The sequence below is a fragment of the Dromiciops gliroides genome, chromosome 2, assembly GCF_019393635.1.
Source record: "Dromiciops gliroides isolate mDroGli1 chromosome 2, mDroGli1.pri, whole genome shotgun sequence".
Classification (NCBI taxonomy): domain Eukaryota; kingdom Metazoa; phylum Chordata; class Mammalia; order Microbiotheria; family Microbiotheriidae; genus Dromiciops; species Dromiciops gliroides.
Window position 1 is genome coordinate 524,100,849 of NC_057862.1, and position 23,338 is coordinate 524,124,186.

Below are 23,338 nucleotides of genomic sequence, written 5' to 3' on the forward strand. Positions count from 1 at the left end.
ACAAGCTGGGGCATCTAAATGCATTGTTTCCATGCCAAGGACAAAGAATTGAATTAAAATTGCAGTCTGCTGTTTGATACTGACTAAAATGAAAACAAGGAAGATCTATTCCTGACCAAATGCCTTTCTGACCCTCTCCATCCATCTCCATCTGCCTCTTTCCTGTGTTTTTTTTTTTTCCTGGGTTGGGGTTTAATGAAAAGGAAAGTAAATCGTAAATGTAAAACACCAGTTCTCTGCCAAGTGTGACACACTAAAGAGAGCATGAATTTGGAATTAGTGGATAGGAATTCTCAGTTACTACCTATGTGATCTTGGGCTTCAGTTTCCTGATCTCTGAAAATGTTCAGGAAAAGGAAAGAATTAGATTGGTTGACCTATAAAATCCCTCCCAGCTCTAAATCTTAGAAAAAATATCTACTTTTCCATCTCATAAATTCAGAAGAAGATTTTAAAATGATCCTTCCACTATAAGCAACAAGGGACTTCTTGAAGGATGTGTTAAACATTAGAGAATCTAGAAGTTAGAAGAACTAGATTTCACTAAACTTTGATTGGGGATAATTTTGAGTTAGTTATTATTCCTTATTAAATGTGGTATCAGAACCAAAATGGCAGCTAGGGGTCACAGTGGATAGAGTGCCAGGCCTGGAGTGAGGAAGACCTGAGTTTAAATCAGGCCTCAGATACTCACTAGCTGTGTGACCCTGGGAAAGACACTTAACCCTGCTTGCCTCAGCTTTTTCATCTGTAAAATGAGCTGGAGAAGGAAATGGTAAATCACACCAGGATCTTTGCCAAGAAAATCCCAAATGGGGTCACAAGGAGTCAAATATGACCAAAACGACTGAACAACTTCAACAAAAATCAGAACCAAAAATTTACTGAAGGTTGACAAAGGTGACAAGTAGCCCAGGAGTCAGACACATGCATAATTTTAATCAAATATAAGCTATGACATAGTGGTAAAGGCAGAGTGCCATTTGGAGTCATAGGATTTGAATTCAAATCCCAGGCTCTGCTATCTGTCACTCCTTTGTGATCTTGGGCATATCACTTCTCCTCCACTGTAAAATGAGGGGTTAGACTAGATACTTCTAAGAACCTTTTTGAGCCTGAAGACCTAGGATCTCCCTATTCTTTTAGAGTGGAAATATCAGAGGCAAAAAAGAGTAGACATATAGATACAGCATACATAGGGCAGGAGATTATAACATACTGCTAGTTTCCTGGATTTACGAGTCAAAGAAAGATGACCTACCTGGTAGCGTGGATTAAAGCCCAGGTACTGATGGCACTGCTCACAGTGGTGGTAGGTGTTATAGGCCGCGTACTTGGACAATCTCATTCGGGTTGTCTGGCGCCTCATGTACAAATCCTCGTATTTCCTGGTTGCCGATTTGTCTGCACAAATTCCTGAATGTTGTTAGGTCATAGAACACACACACACATCCTCTCCCCCAGTACTTATTTCCCTGAGGGCTACTGGGTCAAAACTGGTTAAAGAGGGTTTTTTGTTGTTTTCTAAGTCAGTCAATTAAAAATTCATTTAGTCAAAAGAGATTTTTTTCGGTGATATGCGCACACAGCCTCATTAGTCAATAAATGGAAGCCATTTGTGATAAAAATCAAATCTATCCTTCCCCCTGGAATTTTACAGTATCTTCTAATCACACACTTGGGGACCTATTCAGTCCTCCGAATGGCTTGTTATGAAGATGCTGGACAGATGTGCTATTGGGCCAATACAAAGAAATTCCTAATTTAATCTTTAATTTGGGGTAATTTAGGTGTTGTTTGTTTTCTTTTTTTTTATGTTTGTCCTGGATGAAAACTAACATTATACCTCAATTTAAGATTGGGTGATTTTTAATAGTACACAATGATATTGAGGTAGTATGGGAAGGAAAGGACAAGATTTTCATGAAGAACACTGCTTTCAGCAGAGATACTATATGGAAGACAGTTGCTTTAAAAGCACCTTGTTAGTATTTTCTGAGACCTCCCTCATGCTTCCCTACCCTAGTCCTAGCCTGCTGCTAGGAACTTTTTGACAAATCCCGGCCATCACAGGATTCACTGAAATAGGGAATGCTAGCTTGATCTCACATGGGCACAAATTACTTCACTTCTGTAAGTCTCAGTTTTCTCATCTATAAAATGGAATAGCAACACTTATGCTATCTCACAGAGTTGTGAAACAAGTACTCTGTGGATCTTCCAACAATGTGAAACATGTGAGTCATATTCTTTTTAATGAATATTCTTTTAATTTATTGCATTCAAAGCCAAGAGGTTGTTTTTCCCCCCCTTTAGGACCTGATGACCAGCCCTAATAACTGGCACTCATGGGTTTCAATCATTCATTCGTTCATTCATTCATTCATTCATTTATTTGCAGGGCAATGAGGGTTAAGTGACTTGCCTAGGGTCACAAAGCTAGTAAGTGTCAAGTGTCTGAGGCTGGATTTGAACTCGGGTCTTCCTGAATACAAGACCGGTGTTCTATCCACTGAGCCACCTAGCTGTCCCCCATTGGCTTTATTTCTACAGGGGATAAGGATTCAACAACTTTAATGAAAAATTCTTCCTGGCAGTGATAAAAAGAAAACTGTTGGTGGGAAACATGGACCATAAATTTAGAGCTAGAAGAAATCGTAGAAGTTACCTACTTCAGTTCCCTAGTTCGGACCCAGGAAGGTTGGGTGAGTTGCCTAGGCCTCATAACAAGCAGCTGAAGTCCAGGTGCTCTGATACTATTCCCTGCACCACCAGGGTAAACTAATCCACATTACAATGAATACTATTTGTATTACAAAAACAAGAAAGCTCTATTAAATGGCAACTTCTGCACATGTACAATATAATAGCTGAGGCCTTTAATAATGACAGTGGCACATTGAATAGAACACTGGGCTTGGAAGCAGACTCATCTTCCCAAGCTCAAATCTGACCTCAGACACTTAATAGTTATGTGACCCTGGGAAAGTCACTTGATTCTATTTGCCTCTGTTTCCTCATCTGTAAAATGAGCTGGAGAAGGAAATGGCAAACCATTCCAGTATCTTTGCCATGAAAACCCTAAATGGGGTTACAAAAAGTTAGACACAACTAAACAACAAAAAATAATAATGTCCCTGAAGGCACTGCAAAAATCTAAATCCTTCAAAAATTGGTTTTTCATTTTCCTGATTATTAAGTAAATGAAATAAAAGGAATTTTCCAAATTTTTCATAGTTACCAGAAGTTTTCTATTAACCAAAACACCGGATTAACCCCAATATACTCACTATTCTGTCACCATGGTGGATGGCCATGCATTTTTTTTTTTGCGGGGCAATGAGGGTTAAGTGACTTGCCCAGGGTCACACAGCTAGCAAGTGTCAAGTGTCTGAGGCCGTATTTGAACTCAGGTACTCCTGAATCCAGGGCCGGTGCTTTACCACTGCGCCATCTAGCTGCCCCCTATGGCCATGCATTTTGCTACCATTATTTAACTATAATGAGCTTCTGCCTCAGCTCATGAAGCAGTGGAAATAAAACCAGTTTTGGAATCAGCGGATCTGGATTCGAATCTCAGCTCTACTACTTTTTGGCCAACTCACTCCTCCTCTCAGAGTCCTAGGTTTCTCTTCTATGAAATATGTGGGTAGGACTAGACAATCTGCAAAGTCTCCTCCAACTATAAAACTCTGATTCTATGTACTTTCGAAATAGCTGCTACAACAGTTTGTTCCCTTCTCCTACTACTTATGATCACAAGAGGAGATAGAACTAACCAGCAGATAATAGAAAAGCTGAAGAGATATAATAGGGATGAGTTCCAATTTAATTTTTTTCCCTTGGTTTCTCAATGCATCAGGCACCACTGACTAATTAAACTCCACTCCACAATTAGAGACAAGAGAACAAAAATTCAACACCATTCTTTGGGAAGCAATACAGTGGAAGAAGACATGAGTTTTAAAAGTCTTACCTTCACTCTTTACATTCTGTTGGCGTGAACAAATCAGACTGGCATCATCATACTTGGGATCATGGATGATGTAGTCAAAAGGCATTTTCTTAAAGATCTCTAAGTCAGGCCAAGCATCACTGTGCTGAGGATAATGGGCCCCTGATTCTTCTTTTACATCTAAAATGTACAGAAATCAAGATATAACAGAAAAGTTAAGGAATCAGGACATTTTTGTTGCAAACGAACCAGGGTTTTTAAGAATTACAAATGGCACTGTGTATTTCTCTGTGGTTCATCTCAGGCTATTGGGCCAGTGTTGAAGACGGTTCTAACAAGAGAAGAGAAGGAATGCTTTTCCACTGATGCTCAGAGGTAATCATTTCCAATGAGAATCATTTCCACTGAGAATAATAAAGTTGTCTGGTTAGGGGCTCTCAAAATTACAGAATTTAAGAGTTGGAGGGAAGCTCAGTAGCCATCTAGTTCAACCCATACACAAAAGGAATCCCCAATATGAAATATTTGATGAATAGTCAGCCAACCTCTTGACTGAAGATCTCCCTAGCCACTACCTATCGAGACAACCAACTTTTGGACAGCTCTTATTATTAAGAAAGTTTTCCTAACATCAAACTAAATGTACCTCTTTGCAATGCCCACTCATTGTACCTACTGCCTCTCTGGAGCCAAACAAAACATGACTATCCCTTCCTCCCCATGCTATTCCTTCAAATATCGGAAAACATCAATCATGCCCTCTCCACGGGGTCTTCTCTTTTCCAAGTTAAATATGCCCAGTTCCTTCAACTAGTCCTCAGATGTCTTATATTCAAAGCCCTTCACTAGTTGCTCTTCAACAGATACTCATTGGTTTATCGGTATCTTTTTTTAATCCAGGATGCCCAGAATGAAATACAATACTCCAGATGAGTTCTAGAGGTATGAATACAGTAGGAAACTCACTTCCCTACTCCTGGAAGGTTCTCTCCTCTTACTATAATCCATGACCACATTGGCTATTTTCTCCAGCTAAAGTAAATTCTGAGAAAATAAGAAGGTGGGGCCAACTCCATTGAAACATTCACATGCCCACAGAATATTGAGACTAGTAAACTTGACCTTTTGGTGAACCCAAGCTCCTGTTGTCTACCTTGATATTCAATCCCTGCCACCTGCCGGCACACCTTGATTTTTTTTAACTTATTTGATCCGGATTGTAACCTTGCTTCTGTTTCCAAATGCAATGACTTTCTGACCCTCTAACTCCATGACCCAAATCTTCGGTATTATGCTTCTGGATTTAACTTGTATAGGTGTGTCTGGACTTAACTTGTGTAGGTACTTCCCAGAAACACCTTCTGCCCAATCAATCAACCAACCAACCAACTATTATCAAGTCCCTATGTTTTGGCAGGCAAAGTACTGTTGATACAAAGACAAAAATGAAAAAGTTCTACCCTCAAAGAGCCTACATTTTACCTGATAGATGAGACATGAAAATAAGTAAATATGTACAGAATATATATAAAATAAATGGTGTAGGGATATGGTATTGGACTTGGAGTCAGAAAGTCTTGGGTAAGTCCTGTCTCAGATACTTACTGTGTAACTGTGAAGACATTACTTAACCTCTATCTGCCTCATTTTCCAGATTCTATGACCTCTAAAGTCTCTATCAAACTCCAAGTCCCCGATCCTATGAAATACAAGGAAGATTTAGGAGAGGAGAAAACTAGTAGTTTGGGGATGAAGGGGGAAAGGTAGTCAGGAAAGGTTTCATGAAGAAAGTAGGGCTTGTGCTGAATTTTGAAAGAACACAACAGTTTATAAGAGGCGGAGACAAGGAGCATATTTCAAATATGGGGGACAACCAATACAAAGGCACAGAGATAGGAGATAACATATTATGCATGAGGAACAGAAAGAAAGCCAGTTTCCATGGACCACATAATAGATGGGGTAATGGAGTAGTAGGAAGGGGAGTAATGAATAATGAAAGAAAGGTAGCTTAGGACAAAGTAGTGAAAAGCTGTACTTGCCTAACAGAGAAATTTCTATTTTGTCTTAGAGGTAACAGGCAGCCACATGAATTTATTAAGTAGGGTAATGAATAGTGGCATGATGAGACCTGCATTTTAGGAAGATCACTTTGGCACTTGTGTAAATGAGGGGCTGTAGAAGGGATAGATTGGAAGTAGGAAGCAAAATTGAGATGCTACTTAAAGTAGTCGTGGCATGAGGAAATGAAGGCCTGAATTAGGATGGTACCCATGTGAGCAAAGAAAAGGAGTCAGGACACTATGGTGGTAGAAATGACATGATTGGATGGTACATGGACAGAGAAAAAATAAAGAGTCAAGTATTATATATGGAGGCAAATGACAGGATATTGCCCTTATCAAAAATAGAGAAGTTCAGAAGCAGCTGGGGGTGGGGGGGAATGAATTCTGTTTTAGACATACTTAGTTTGAAATGTATATGGAACATCTAGTTTAATAGCAAGCATTTATATGATAGCTATCATTTATATAGCACGTTAAGATTTGTACATGTTGGGGCAGCTAAGTGGCGCAGTGGATAAAGCACTGGCCTTGGATTCAGGAGGACCTGAGTTCAAATCCAGCCTCAGATACTTGACATTAGCTGTGTGACCCTGGGCAAGTCACTTAACCCTCATTGCCCTTAAAAAAAAAAAAAAGATTTGTACATGTTATCTTCTTTGGAATGTTCAATAGGTGGTTGCTGATGTATCTCAGGAGAGATGGATTGGGTGTGTGTGTGTGTGTGTGTGTGTGTGTGTGTGTGTGTGTGTGTGTGTGTGTGTCACACACACAGATACATATAATTGGATATCAAATAAACATTTCAAACTCAAAATTCATTATCTCACTCCCCCTCTCACTTCTGAACTCAATTTTTTGTTAAGGGCAACATCCTTTAATTTCATTCATATATATGAGTACATATGTACATGCAATGTATAGTGCACATATACTATGCTTGTTGTTCAGTCATTTTTTTTCAGTTGTGGCCTACTCTTTATGACCTCATTTGGAGGGTTTCCTTGACATAGATACTGAACTGGTTTGCCATTTCCATCTCCAGTACATAGAGTATACATGTATGCATAGGTACATACATACACATATATAAAAAGGCACATATTGCTATATTTGCACATATATAATTATGTGTGTATAAGTATATGCACATATAAACTAGTAGTTATCTGCACAGAGATGATAAACAAACCCATGGAAATTGATGAGGTCCCCAAGTGAGCCAAGTTAGAAGGGGATGAGGAAAGATACTAGAAGAGAGCCTTGGGACACCCAAAGGTTGGGAGCATGATGTAGATGTCCCCAAACTTAGAAGGCTTCAACCATCACCATGGCACTTGTCCAGCTGCAGTATATGACACAACCTAATTCGCCCATTTCCCACCCAGACTTTAACCTTGGGGAGGAAAGCTAGGGTGCAGTGATAACCTTACAGATTAAGAGAAAAAGACTGAATTTTAACTTAGCACAGCCAGGGCCCTTCATAATTCATCATTTAAAACCCTTTCCCATTCTACCTTTCCAGTTATGTTATCTATTCCTCTCTCTCACACACACTCTGACCCCTGTGTGGCCTTGTCTTTCCTCACCTAGAGCATTATATTTCCTTTCTCTCTGCCTTTTAACAGCACTGACTATTGCTCCTCCCTAGAGTGGATGAACTCCCCGTCCACATCCCTCCCTCTTCAAGACTCAGCTCAGGTAGTATCTCCTGCTCAAGGCCTTTCCAGTTCCTTCAGTTGCTAGTAGGCCCTCCTCTCTTTAACTCTTGCCCCCATCCTCAAAGGTTATTTTCTGTCTCTTTTGTACATGTTTTGTACATATCTACAGATGTACATGTTGTCACCCTCTTGAGGTCATGAACTGTTTCTCTTTTGCCCTGGTATCCCAAGCGTCTCACATAGTGCCTGGCACATAGCACGGGTTGAATAAATGGTGGCTGAATGATTGATACAATACAGTTCTTGTCCTCATAGAGCTTATAGTCTGGTAAAGTCAATAAAAAGTAAAAGAACTATAATACATTGCAGAATGTAATAAAGTTTGCAAGAGGTAAAGAGAGTATCATAGGAGTAGATCTATTAACCTTGTTGTCTAACATTTGCCTGTCAAGCAATTCATTAAAAAATAGTTCCCAAGCATCCATCATGCATAAGATATTTTACTCAACACAAATCCCTAAGGATACAGAGATGAATAGGGCCCATTCCCTGAACTCAAGGAATTTACAATCCCTCAGCATGCAAAGGACATTACGAAATTCCAACTCATGATTTGATAAACAAAGTTCCTGATTACAAACGTGGCCAAATGATGACTTACTGATGTTGATCTCTTCTTCATCATAGACATCAACTTCTGTCAGACGGATGAGCATCCTAGACAAGATGCTGAGGAACTGGAGATAGGCGCCCGTCTTTCCTATCTATAAATATACAAGAGAAAGAGGGTAAGTAGACAGTTGAACTGAGAAACAGCAACAAGCCCAGACGCTTTTTTTTTAAAAAACACTTGGTCCTAAAGTGTTCAGATTAACCAAAAGATATACCTCAGATGAGAAAGACCATTTTAGGTAGTATCTTTAAAGAACTTTAAAGCTTTTTAAAGCGCTTTTCTCTCACTAAATATCTGAGTTTGGGAGCATAAGCAGTCTTATTCCCAATTTTTAAATAAGTAAACTAAAAGAACAAGGGTAAGCGATCTCCCAGGGTCACACAGCAGTGTCACACCCAGGATTCAAGACCATTTCCTGATTCCAGATCCTGTAATGCCCTTTCTAGTCATACCACACTCATTCTAGATTAGGCAGGCATACTAAACTGCCATACTAATAAAGCAACAAGGTTTTTTTTTAAGTTTTATTTAATTGTTTTAACTAGTTAGCAAGATAAAAGTAATATTGTCCCTTGGATACCAGCCTGAGATATATTGAGAGTTCATCTAAAAGGTTATCCACATTAACAATTACATCTCTAATCCCATGAAATCCTAAATGGACTGAAAAATAAAATTACAATTCTATCCTCTCTTTCCTGAAGGGATAGTCAAAGAGACCACTCATAAAAGGCCTAAAGGTACCTTAAGGACATTTGTCCTCAACCTAGAAAATGTTGAGATAGACCCAATTAATACCTTCAATTCAATAAGCATGTATTAAGTACCTACTGTGTGTAAGGTGCTATCCTAGGCTTTAGGAATATGAAAACAAAAATGAAATAAACTCTGCCCTCAAACAACTCATATTTTACCAGGGGGTTCAGTGAATAGAACTCTGCACTTGGAGTCAGGAAAACCTGAGTACAATCTGGCCTTAGACATTTACTAGCCCTAAGACTGTGGACATGTCATTTAACTTCAGTCAGCCTCAGTTTCCTCATCTATAAAATAGGCCTTGAAGTAGCACCTACCAGGGCAGCTAGGTGGCGCAGTGGATAGAGCACCGGCTCTGGAGTCAGGAGTACCTGAGTTCAAATCCAGCCTCAGACACTTAACACTTGCTAGCTGTGTGACCCTGGGCAAGTCACTTAACCCCAATTGCCTCACTAAAAAAAAAAAAAAAAAAAGTAGCCCCTACCTCCTAGGGTTGTTGTGAGGATAAAATGAGATAATATTTGTTAAGAGCTTTGCCAAACTTCAATCACTATAAAATACTGGCTACCATTATTATGTATACATATTACTATAATAAAAGTAAAACTGAGAAGAGAAGGGAAGGAGGGAGGAGAGACAAGAAGCGATCAACCAATAAGCATTTACTAAGTACCAGACACTATGCTTGGAGCTAAAGATACAAAAACAGAACTAAAAGTTCCTGTTCTCAGAGAGCTTATATTCTATAAGAGGAGGTGATATATACATATATAAGTATATATAATATACTCTGTATATAAGAATAAACAAGTACTTTTTATATAAGTGCTTTATGTATGTAAAATACATACAAAATAAATATGAAGTGATTGGGGTAGGAAAGGTTTCATGTAGGAGCTGGCATATCAGTTGTGCTTTGAAGGAAGCTAAGAATTCTAGCAGACAAAGGTGGGAAAGGAGTGAATTCTAGGCATAAGGGACAACCTTTGCAAAGACACAGAGACAGAAGATGCAATGTCATTTGTGAGGAACAGCAAGAAAACCAGTTTGGCTAGACTACAGAGTTGCATTAAGAAGCATAATATACAATAAACCCAGAAAGATGGGTTTAAGGCAGGTTGTAGAGAACTTTGAATGCCAAGTGAAGGCGTTTGTATTTGATCTTAGAGATAATGGGCCATCGGTGGACTTTACTGAGCAGAAGAATGCCATGGTCAGAACTGTGCTTTAGGACTATCAGTCTACCCAGCTGTGGGGAGAATGGACTGAAAAGGGAACAAACTGGAGGGAGAGAGCTAAATTAAGAGGTGATTTCTATAGTGTAGAAGAGACAAGGGCTGAACTCTGGTGATAGCCATGATCTGAGAGAAGAGAACAAATGGGAGAGGGACAGAGTATGTAGAAATGATATTATTTGGCACCTTGTGGATGTGGAGGAGACAGGGGAAGATGAAGGAGAGTAAGAAGTCAGAGATGACGACCATGTTTGGAAGGATAGTGATGCTCTCGAGAGAAATAGTGACATTTGGAGGAGGGTAGAGTAGGGAGTAATGAGTTCTGTTTTGAGCAAAGCTAGATGCCTACCAAAAAGGGAGCTTGATGGCTAATAAATAATAGGTAAAGTGGGACTACATTGGCAAAGGGACCAGTGCCAGATATACAGAAGTGGGAGTTATATGCATAGAGATTATCATTAAACCAATAGCAGATGAAGAGGTATTGCTGAGAGAGATTTAAAGAAAGAAGAACCAAGACACAACCTCGGTAGATGATGATTGTAGGGGAAAAATAGGAATCACAATCATTTCATAAGATTCTAATGGACTAACAATATAGAAATCCACTAACTACCTGGTGGTCTAATATTAGAAAGTCCCAAACCTATGTAAGGACACAGTAAAGTGGATAGTCTCATCCTCTGTTGTAACAATTACTTGCTGCAGAAGGGCTAAAGTCAATCAGGTGTCCTTACTAAGCCCAGAATCAATATAATAAGCCACCAAAAAAACAAAGGAAAAAAAAACAAACAAAAATAATAATAAAATAAAAAATAAAATAAGCCACCAGAAAATAGGGGCTATCACACTGCTTACACAAGGGCAAACCAACCCAAGTTTAAAAATGGAGCAGGTCAAAGTTTCTACGCCTATCAGCAATGGGATTGGACCCATAAATGGCCATTGTACTTCCAGCATGGGCAAGATAGGGAAATGAAGTCTTGAAAAAAAAAGAAGTCTAATCCCTCTTTCATATAGCAATTAGTATGATACATGAGCCATCAGAGACAACTCTCAGAAGAGTTGCAAAGTGGGCAAAGGTTCTCTTTAATGTTCTCTTTAGCCCTCTTCCCCAACACCATGGATTTTACACTGTCCCCAGGTATCCACAAGCTTCAACACCACCACCAAATATAGTATCACAGATTTACCCTACTTTTAAGTTACCCCTTCTTTCCCGCCCAATAATCGATCAAGGTTGGTATTATCTCATTTTCAAAAACTGGTCTATAATAAGGTGTGATTAACTGATAGGCTTTAAGGTCTTGAAAACAGAATAGTCATTTTCAAAGAGTTTCTTTTTAGCCCCAGAGAATCTCAGATTAACAGGCATTGCAGAAAGAACATTTGTTAGTAGAGAGACATCCTGCTGCCCCTTTTCTATTTCCTCTCTTCATACTACATGCCAAAAAACAGAAACCAATTACTTGGTGCTATATTTATAAAAGGCTGACTACTCCTTCCCCTAGGTACTTTTCAGTGTCCCTCTTTGTTACTTTCCCTTCCTTATCTCTCAGACCTATATAAATATATAATAAAACAATTCATATCAAAGGACCTATTAACAAGAAGGAAAACAAAGGGACAAAAATTAGGTATTGATGAATCTTTCTTGAGACTGTGACAAATATCTTAAAGCTTTGGAGGAAAAAATAGGATGAAGTCCCCGACAGAAATGAACAATTATTGAATTTATTAAATGTAGTCCTATTTCCTTTTCTGTGGCTGAAGGTAGTCATTTCTTTATTCTCAAACATTCTGCATTCATTAAACCTATTCATGCTAATCAGTAATAATTTATTTGACTTTAATAAAATTTCACCCATTATGCAATTCATAAGAGGCCCCAATTCAACACTGTCATGATGTTCAAATATCCACAGAGTATATTATCTTTCTTTTTTCTTTTTCTTTTTTTGTGAGGCAATTGGGGTTAAGTGACTTGCCTAGGGTTACACAGCTAGTAATTATTAAATGTCTGAAGTCAAATTTGAACTTAGGTCCTCCTGAATCCAGGGCTGGTGCTCTATCCACTGTGCCACCTAGCTGCCCCTACAGTATATTATTTTACGTAGCTGAACAAAGTATTTATCAGTTTCCTATCCAAGACTTTACAATCATTAGCAATGTGTTCTTTCTGGCAGTATCATCTGTGCCCATCTATGTGAATCAAGATGACTGATAATGGAATGGGGAGGGGGGGAATGAATCTGAGATTCAAGGGCCTGAGTTTGAAAACTGACTGCCATTTAGTAGCTGTGTGAATTTGGGTGCACTCTCTGAGCTTTAGTTTCTTCATCTGAAAAATGAGGAGGTTGTACTAGATGACTTAAATTGTCTTCCACTTTGAATTATTAAATCAGCCTAAATGGAGCAGTCTGCTTTCTGTGTAGTATTTTCTAGGATTCCTGGATTAGGCAGCAAATAAAAGTCAATGAGATTACATCCCTAGAAAACAAAAAATGGTGGAGAACACTAATCCCTGGAAAGAGAGCCACACTTCTTAACCTTTTCTTTTTTTTTTCTTTTTTTTTGTGAGGCAATTGGGGTTAAGTGACTTGCCCAGGATCACACAGCTAGTAAGTGTTAAGTGTCTGAGGCCGGATTTGAACTCAGGTACTCCTGACTCCAGGGCTGGTGCTCTATCCACTGCGCCACCTAGCTGCCCCCTTACCCTTTTCTTAGGATGCATGCTTTTATATAGAAGTCAAGAAACAAAAAGGCCAAAGTAACTTGGTCTTAAATGAACAAAGTTAGAAAAGAACAAGAATTTTTCTATATCATTCTTTCAGAGATAGTAATAGGGCAGGGAAGGTCAAGGAAAATGAGCTTTCAGGAAAAAAGTTAGTTTAATTCTGTTTGTTATCAACTTATTTGATATCATATTAACTTATATTACTTTTGAATTGAACTCACAATAAAAAATGTTCTCCACATCCAGAAAAAAGAACTGGATTCTGAATGTAGATTGAACCATACTGCTTCTATTTTTGGATTGTTTTTTTTTTCTTTTTTGAGGTTTTTCCCTTGCCTACTGATTCTTCTTTCATAATATGACTAATGCAGAAATATGTTTAATGTGATTGTACATGTCTAATTTATATCGGATTGCTTTCCATCTTGGGGAGGGGAAAGGGAGGGGAGGGGGGAGAAAAATTTGGAACTAAAATTTCTATGGAAACAAATGTTGAAAACTATCTTTACAGGTAACTAGAAAATAATAAAATACTCTTATGATAAAAAAAGAAATTGCTTTGAATTATTGTGTAAATATTTTATAGCTAGATGGCTAAGTAGAACACCTCAGCCAATTACTAATAGTATGACAGTGCAAGTCCTTCATCCTTTCCTCAGACTCAGTTTCCTCATCAGTAAAATGGGGATGATAATGGAACCTACTGCACAAAATTGTTGCGAGGATTACATTTATGTGTATATATTTTTTCATACATATATGTATATACCTACATATATATACACATATATATACACACATATATACACATATACATACATATACAGTTATCCCTTTCACATCACAGGAGTTAGAGCCACAGCACCCCTGCAACCTGGAAAATCCATGTAAAAATTTTTGGCCCTTTATTCATACCAAAGAAGTCTACATTTTTTTCTTTTATGGGGTATTTACCTTATTGTAAAATTGGGGTTAAGCATTTGGTCATAAGCTCTGTGTTGTCCGCTGGCCTTCCCATGTCATCTTCAGCTTCCACAAAACGCCCCAAAAATTCCCATTTAATTTCTTATTATGCTGACCCATGATGTATCAAAACCACAATGGGGAAAGTCACAATGTGGAAGGAGAACTATATGTAGATACACACACATATTTGTTCAGTAGTTTCAGTTGTGTCTGAGTCTTTGTGACCCCCATTTGGGGTTTTCTTGGCAAAGATACTGGAATAATTTGTCATTTCTTTCTCTAGCTCATTCTTACAAATGAGGAACTAAAGCAAAGGGTTAAATGACTTCCCCAGGGTTACACAGCTAATAAGTATCTGAGGCCTGATTTCAATTCAGGAAGATGAGTCTGACTTCAGGCCCAGCACTATATCCACTGAGCTACCCATGTGCGTGTGTATGTGTGCATGCATATATACATATCTGTATGTATATGTGTGTATGCATGTTTATATAGATATAAATGTTTGAGTGTGTGTGGGCATGTGTGTGTGTGTGTGTGTGTGTGTGTGTGTGTGTGTGTGTATATATATAGTATATGCACATACACATACTTTGTAAACCTTAAAAGTGCCAAGTAGCACTTTAGCTATTATTTTCTGGTCTGTGTACATGTTGTAAATCCCCAGTAGAACATAAGTACAGAAACTATATTTCAATTTTTGTCTTTGTATTCCCAGTGCCTAGCAAGGTGTCCTGCACATACTAGGCCCTGAAAAATGTTTGCCCCACTGTTGATTTAGAGAGAAAAAAGATTATAAAGCTATAAACAGTTAGGTTTGATTTCTTTAGGTCAAATTTTAGATTAAAAGAATCAGTATCTTTATTGCTAGAGATTTTCTAAATAAATGATAATTTTTCTTGCTTTCCCTGGTACTGTTAACATACAAAGATACTTCAGATAGTCTGTGGTCACTGTCCCAGTGAGAAGAATGGTTTACACATTTTGAAACAAAAAAAGGACTTTCACAAAATCATACCGTTTTATCACTCAGGAGAGCCCTTAGAGATAATTTAATCCAATTTCCCTCATTTTCTAGTGAGGGAAAAAGGCCCAAAAAAGGGAAATGATTTTCCCAAGGTAATATAACCAATTAGTGGCAAAGCTAGGAATAGCAGTGAAGCCTTAAGGCTGCTTGTCTAGGATTCTTCCCACTACACCATGAATTCAAGTTCTCTGGAGATACCATAAAATTTCCATCACTAGGAATCAAAAGAAAGAAAAAGCCAGTCTGGACTATATTAACTGTTTTGAACAAGTACATTTGTAGGAGACAATTAATTAACAATAAAAAACTGGACTATCAGTGAAGACCAGAGTGTTTAATAATAAAGTATAAAAATCTTTGGTTAAATAACCTGTGAATGATAAAATGGTACATGTCTATATTAGCATATATTAGTCTATATTTCTTGCTGAAGAAGAAAGAGTACTGAAATGGAAAAACAGGAGAAAGATGTCTTAGCCCTGGTTCTATCTACTATTAGCTTTGTAAAGCAGGGTATCAAGAAAAGGGTCACACTTTTGGTAGTCAAAAGACTTACCTAGAGACTGAGTCACCACTCAAGTACTGTGTGAAAGGCATCAAGTCACCTCACCTCTCTTAAGATTCAATACCGGGGCAGCTAGGAGGCACAATGGATAGAGCACCGGCCCTGGAGTCAGGAGTACCTGAGTTCAAATCCAGCCTCAGATACTTAACACTTACTAGCTGTGTGACCCTGGGCAAGTCACTTAACCCCAATTGCCTCACTAAAAAAAAAAAAAAAGATTCAATACCCATCTGCCAGCTGTGGGGCATATTCTAAATCAGAAGCTTACAGAGGTGAAAGAAACATCCCAAAGAGCACCTAGTGGCAAAAATTCATTTTCTCCATGAAGAAATTAAGACTTGAAAAGGGTGATTTTCCATGTAGCTAATAAATAAGCCAACCCAGCTAAAAGAGCAAGGTCTCCTTAAGGAGAGATAGGAGGCAGAGCATGCCAGGCAAGTCAAACCACTGCCACCACTTGGATCAGCATCTCCCCTTAGAACCTGATGAAGACAGGCCAGGACCCTGAGCCCAAGAGCAATGCTTCCAGCTCAGTACCCACAAAAGTATTCTGGGAAGCAACCCCTATGGAAATGCAACCTGGTAACTACTCCTGCAAGTGCTACCACCACATGTATTAAAGACCAAGAAAAGAAAGTTCTTGCCCCACCCAGTCAAATGGTTCAACATCAGAAACTGAAAAGGACATTAAAGAAGAGATGTTAACATCTATTTCACCACTGCACCTTAAGGACCTTTCCCCCTAAGAGCTGGAACCCTCCTTTTGGGTTGTCTCTGTCATTAGAATGTGAGCTCTCTGAGAGCAGGGACTACCTTAATCTTCTATTTATAACCCTGGCACTTAACATAGTGCTTTTCCTGTATCAACTGCTTAATAAATGTTTCATTCATTCATTCAAGTGACAAATTCTTGATTAGGAAGCTACACCAACTTGCTCTGTGATATAATCATATAATTCTCTACTCCTTGGATCCTTCATCTGTAACATGAAAATAACTTCCTATTTCACAGGATCGTTATGAAGATGAGAGATAACTGATAATAAAGTGATCTGATAAGTATAAACCACCAAAGAATCACAAACACTTTTTGTAAACCCCAATTTAAGATTTTGCTCATCATTTGGATGAATTCCATTTGCCAATATGCATGTTTCACCCAAGAAGGCTAACATGGGTAGCCCATAAGCAAGATATGGTGACTTCAATGTCCTCTTTTACAAACAACCATAGAGTTTAACCCCCAAATCTAAATAAATGCTGTTTATTTTTAAAATATAGGTAGACATCACTGCCACCCCATGGTAATAATAATCCCTTACATTTTTATAGCACATTAGAGTTTCTATTTACATGACATCCATGCTGCAAGGTGTAGAGGACAAAGAATACTACCACCTTTTTCAGATAGAGAAGCTGAATCTTAGAGATATCAAGTGAATTACACCATCACATGGCTAGAACCATATGTGAAGAAAGACTAGAACCATAGATTCCATGATCAAAGAACAGATGTTAAAAATCATCTAATCTTTCATTTACAGAGGAGGAAACTGAGGCAGTAAGTGAAATCATGAGATCAAAATTCAACAGTTGTGTAGGGACAGAGTCAAGAAAACATAGACTCTGGTCTTCTGACTCCAATTCCACTACATCCCATCTTTTCCAAGAAGTCTTTTCCTCCCTCCCCTCTGTCTCCCTCCCTCCCTCTCTGTTTCTCACTGTCTCTCTGTCTCTCTCATCTCTATCTCTATCTCTGTCTCTCCCTCCCCCTCCCCCTTCTCCTCCCCCTAGTGCCTTCCTTTGGCAATTACCTTCCATTTACACCGTATAAATCTTGAATGAACCATTTTTTTCTGTTATCTTTCCTCGGCAGACTATGAGCTCCCAAAGGTCAGGAACCATGGTTTTGCCCTTCATTACTAACATCCCATGACTACGGTCCCATAATTACCAAGTTCCAGAATTAATCACAGTGTCTGGCCCAAAGTAAATGCATAGTAACTGCTTGCTGACTGATTAATTAGATGATCTAACTAGAGCTAATAGGTGTGGTTTTTTTTAAAATCCCAAATAAAGAATTATTTTACTGGCCTAAGAACATATTGTCAAACAGGAATAAGAAAGAGCTGAGATCAAGAATGCTAAATACGCCCTAAGCTTATGATCACGTACCTGAGGGGGACCACTCAATAGCAGTCTCCTGGGGTGAAAGTTGTCCATTCTGCCCTCATTTCTATTATTGTAGTCCATGTGGCTGGGTTTGGGGACAGTCCACTGGCGGTAATAGAGAGACTGTTCCGTGCAGGTCATCATCTTACTCAAGAGAGGGCGGAAAGAACTGGCCCACATGACTGAATGGTAGGGCAGGAGAGAAGATGCCTTAGGAAGGCCACTGCTGTCTGTGGAAGTAACCATGTCATACACCAACTTGGGCAGGAAAACTACAGGGGGTTGCTTCAATCCTTTAGTCATGGAGCACGGGCAGCTCTGCAAGATGAAAGCATTTGAAGTCGGTGCCGAAGAGGAAGAAGAGGAAGAGGAAGAATATGGTGAAGATGAGGAGGTGACTGAAACCTGGATACTTTTAAGGTTGGGTTTTGGATTCGGGCACATGTCTTGTTCTCCTGGCCTGGGGCAGTGCCTGCTGATGGTGGTCTGAACACCTTGACTTACTTTCTGTCTCTGCTTCTCACAGGTAGTGGTGCCTTCTTCCATCACACTGTTGAGAGAAAGATGCGGGGATCTGGCCCTCTCACCCAATGGCACTATTGGTGGAGATGACTCATTGCAAAAGGCCATACCTGAAAAGAAAAGCTGTGTCAAGCAGCCAGCATTTGTATTAACTAACTTAGGAAGGACAGCCCCTAACCATATACAGAGTTTCTTTTTCCTTGATGGAAAACTGAAATGGATAGATCATTCAATCAATAAGTATCTTCCATAAGCCAGGCTCTGGGTATACAAAAAAATGAAATAATCTCTTCTTTCAAGGGGCTTACATAGGAGAGTATATATGTCTGTGTATTTACTTACACACACACACACATATTTATGGGCACACACACAAAATATATACAGCAATAGGTGGGGAAGTACTAACAGTTGGGAAGATCAGGAAAGGTTTGATGTTGAAGGTTCTTGGGTAGAGTTTTGAAGAAAATTTCTAGAGGATTTTAAGAGGAGATAAGGGGCATATTTTCTGGAACCATTATTTTTGTAAGAAAAATTTCATACTCAAGATTAAATTTAAAATAGCTAAAGCTGATAACCAAAGAAAGGATCATACAAAGCTGAAATAGACAACCAACTATTGTTTATAATTTGGGGGCAATGGGATAATGAATTTAATAAATGTATAGTCCTAATCCTATACTCGGACTCAAAAAAATCAAGTACCCTACTATATATATCTTGAAGACTATGTGGCTAGACAGCATATAACATGATTTTTCCCCCTTTTTTTTTTTTTTTTTAGTGAGGCAATTGGGGTTAAGTGACTTGCCCAGGGTCACCCAGCTAGTAAGTGTTAAGTGTCTGAGGCCGGATTTGAACTCAGGTAGTCCTGACTCCAGGGCCGGTGCTCTATCCACTGTGCCACCTAGCTGCCCCTATAACATGATTTTTAAAGAACTAATTGGGGGGGGGGGGGGGTTAATGGCCTACAGGCTCAATTTAAATAAATCATATGTGTGAGAAAATAATGGGACGGGCAGATACTGAAAGGCTCACCTGGAGATTAATCTAAACTGATTGAATTAAGTGAGAGTGATTGACTTTGCTGAAGTTAATTAGATTGTAACCACACCTGGCTGGCCCTTAAGAAGGTATTGTTCTCAGAAGCTAAGGACTTTGAACTCAGCTGGAGACTACCTTCAAGTCCAGTGAACCAAAGGATTTGGATGATGCCTACCAATCAGCTTGAAGCAGTGTGTAAGGACCTCTTCTACTCTAGGCCTATAAAAAGCTTCCACACTCAGTTTGAGAGGAGTTCTTGGTTGAAGCAGGCTCGAGGTGGAGGACTTGAGGAAGAACCTGACCAGGCTGGAACTCTAGGCTAAATAGGCCTTTTCTTAACTTTCTGAACTCCACGTGAATACCTGGCATGCTTTAATAAATGCTTAATGCCCAAAGACTGGTGCTAAAGCTTCTAATTTAAGGTGACCATACATTTAGATTCTAAACATCACATATGGCATTCTAGTAAAAAAAAAAAAATTAAAGCTATTTTAGTCTTCATGAATACAAATATAGTGTCCATAACAAGATAGGACAATGAAAAGAAATACCAAAGTGATATCAAACAGGAATTACTCAAGGTCTCAAGACACACCTGAATATTTTTGGTAGTGATTTAGATGGTGAATTTTAACTATATAATTATAGAAAGATAGATATAGTTTGTATAATAAGTAACTAGATGACATAGTGGATAAAGCTTTGGGCCTGGAGTCAGGAAGATCTGAATTCAAATTCAGCCTCAGATACTATATGACCCTGGGCAAGTCACTTAACCTCTATTTGCCTCAGTTTCCTCATCTGTAAAATGGGAATAATAAAACATTTACCTTCCAGGGTTGTTGTGATTCTCTAAGATTTTCTAAGTATAACATCATATCATCTGAAAATAGTGATAGTTTTGTTTCCTCATGACCTATTCTAATTCCTTTAATTTCTATTTCTTTTCTTATTGCTAATAGCTAACATTTCTAGTAAAATAGTAAATAATAGAGATGATAATGGGCAGCCTTGCTTCACCCTTGATTGTATTGGGAAGGCTTCTGGCTTATCCCCATTACAGATAATGCTTGCTGATGGTTTTAGATAAATAGAACTTATCATTTTAAGGTAAGATCCTTTTATTCCTATGCTCTCTGTAGGAATGGGTGCTGTATTTTGTCAAAAGCTTTTTCTGCATCTATTGAGATAATCATATGATTTCTGTTGGTTTTGTTATTGATATGGTCAATTATTCTGATCGTTTTCCTAATATTCAACCAGCCCTGCATTCCCACCTGGCCATAGTATATTATCCTTGTGATGCATTGCTGTAATATTTTTGCTAGTATTTTATTTAAAATTTTTGCATCAGTATTCATTAGGGAGATTGGTTTATAATTTTCATTCTCTGTTTTGGCTCTTCCTGAGTTGGGTATCAGCACCATATTTGTCTCATAAAAGGAATTTGGTAGGACTTCACTTATTTTCAAATACAACTATTTACACTTTCAAATACACTTATGCTCAAATAATTTATATAGTATTGGGATTAATTGTTCTTTATATGTTTGGTAGAATTCACTTGTGAATCCATCTCGTCCTGGGGATTTTTTCTTAGGAAGTTCACTGATGGCTTGTTCAATTTCTTTTTCTATAATTAGGTTAAGCATTTTATTTCTTCTTCTGTTAATCTGGGTAATTTATATTTTTGTAGATATTCATCCATTTCATTTAGATTGTCAAATGTATTGACATATTACTGGGCAAAATAATTCCTAGTAATTGTCTTAATTTCCTCTTCATAGGTGGTGAGTTCACCCCTTTCATTTTTGATACTAGTAATTTGGTTTTCTTCTTTTTTTATCAAATTAATCAATAGTTTATCTATTTTTTCCATAAAATCTGCTTCTAGTTTTATTGATTAATTCAGTGGTTTTCTTACTTTTCAGTTTTATTAATCTCTCCTTTGATTTTCAGGATTTCCAATTTGGTGTTTAGTTGGGGATTTTTAATTTGTTAATTTTCTAGTTTTTTTACTTGCATGCCTAATACATTGATCTGCTTTTTCTCTATTTTACAGATGTAAGCAGTTAGGGATATAAATTTTCCCTTAAGTATCACTTTGGTTGCATCCCATAAATTTTGATAAGTTGTCTCATCATTGTCATTTTCTTTAATGAAATCATCAATGGTTTCTATGATTTGTTCTTTGACCCACTTGCTTTTTAGGATCAGATTATTTAATTTCCAACTGATTTTTTTTATTTTTATTATTATTATTTTGCCGGGCAGTGAGGGTTAAGTGACTTGCCCAGGGTCACACAGCTAGCAAGTGTCAAGCGTCTGAGGCTGGATTTGAACTTGGGTCCTAGTGAATCCAGGGCCGGTGCTTTATCCACTGTACCACCTAGCTGCCCCCTTCAATTGATTTTTAATCTCTCTTTCAGTTGTCCATTATTGAATGTAATTTTTATTGCATTATGATCTGAAAAGGATGTATTTATAATTTCTGCTTTTCTGCATCTGGTTGTAAGGTTTTTATGCCCTAATACATGGTCTCTTTTTGAGTGTGTCCCATGTAATGCTGAGAAGAAGGTATATTCCTTTCTATTACCATTCAATTTTCTCCAGAGATCTATCATATCTAACTTTTCAATAATTTTATTCATTTCCTTAACTTCTTTCTTGTTTATTTTTTGGTTAGATGTATCCAGTTCTGAGAGGGGAATGTTAAGGTTCCCCATTAGGATAGTTTTATTATCTATTTCTTCCTGTAACTCATTCAACTTCTTCAAAAATTTAGATGCTATATCATTTGGTGCATATATGTTAAATATTTATATGACTTCATTGTCTATGGTACCTTTCAGCAAGATACAGTTTCCTTCTTTATCTCTTTTAACGATCTAGTTTTGCTTTTGTTTTGTCTGAAATCATGATTGCTACCCCTGCTTTCTTTTCTTCAGCTGAAGCATAGTAGCTTCTGTTCTAGCCCCTTATGTTTACCCTGTGTATATATCTCTGCTTCAAATGTGTTTCTTGTAAACAACATATTGTAGGATTTTTGTTTTTAATCCATTCTGCTATCTGCTTCTGTTTAATGGGAGAGTTCATTCCATTCACAATTATAGTTATGATGACTTTATTTCTCTCCATGCTATTTTTCACCTCTTTATCTCCCCCCTTTCCCTCCTCAAAAGTGCTTTACTTATGATCACCACTTTCCCCAATATCCCCTCCCTTGTATCAGTCCCTTCTCCCCCTTCTATTATCACCATCCCTTTTTAAACTTCCTTCTAGGGTAAGATAGATTACCATATCCAACTGAGTGTGTTTGTTATTCCCTCTTTGAGCCAACTTTGATGAGAGTACACTTTAATCTTTGCCTGCCACCCCCGTCTTCTCCTCCATTATGATAGTTCTTTCATATATCTTTATTTTATGTGGGACAATTTACCCCATTCACTATTCCCCCCTCCTTCTTCTTCCATGCAATTTCTTCTTACCAGGTTTGTTGTGAAGCATCTAATAAGACAATATGTATAAAGCACTTAGCAGAGTACTTGCCACATAGTAAGCACTATATAAATGTTAGCTATCATAATTATAAGTATTATTTCTTTTGAAACAATGGTAATGCCACCCCCCCATGAAAAGGATGGTAATCAAAATTCAAAATATGGATCATTTGTAATCATAGATTTAAAGCTACATGAGTCTTAAAAGTCATCTATTCTGACTTCTATTTACTAACGAGGAAACTGAAGCCCAGAGGTTAGTAAATGAGAGAGGAAAGATTTTAACCTGTGGCCTTTGACTACAAACCCATTGTTATTCTTTTTGTTTGTTTGTTTTGTTTTGTTTTTTGTTTGTTTGTTTGTTTTTGCGGGGCAATGGGGGTTAAGTGACTTGCCCAGGATCACACAGCTAGTAAGTGTCAAGTGTCTGAGGCCGGATTTGAACTCAGGTACTCCTGAATC

At 38.1% G+C, this 23,338-nt stretch overlaps 1 protein-coding gene across 2 annotated transcripts in view; it reads right to left on the reverse strand.

Annotated features, from left to right (window-relative positions):
• GREB1 (growth regulating estrogen receptor binding 1) overlaps positions 1 to 23,338 on the reverse strand; it is a 147,822-nt gene that overhangs the window by 30,067 nt on the left and 94,417 nt on the right. For both annotated transcript variants that reach the window (XM_043987596.1, XM_043987595.1), the window contains exons 21-24: positions 17,814 to 18,442; positions 8,341 to 8,443; positions 3,977 to 4,135; positions 1,262 to 1,404 (exon numbers count right to left, since the gene is read on the reverse strand). In XM_043987596.1, coding sequence (XP_043843531.1) covers positions 1,262 to 1,404; positions 3,977 to 4,135; positions 8,341 to 8,443; positions 17,814 to 18,442 — 1,034 coding nt within the window. The remainder of the gene's footprint in view (positions 1 to 1,261; positions 1,405 to 3,976; positions 4,136 to 8,340; positions 8,444 to 17,813; positions 18,443 to 23,338) is intronic.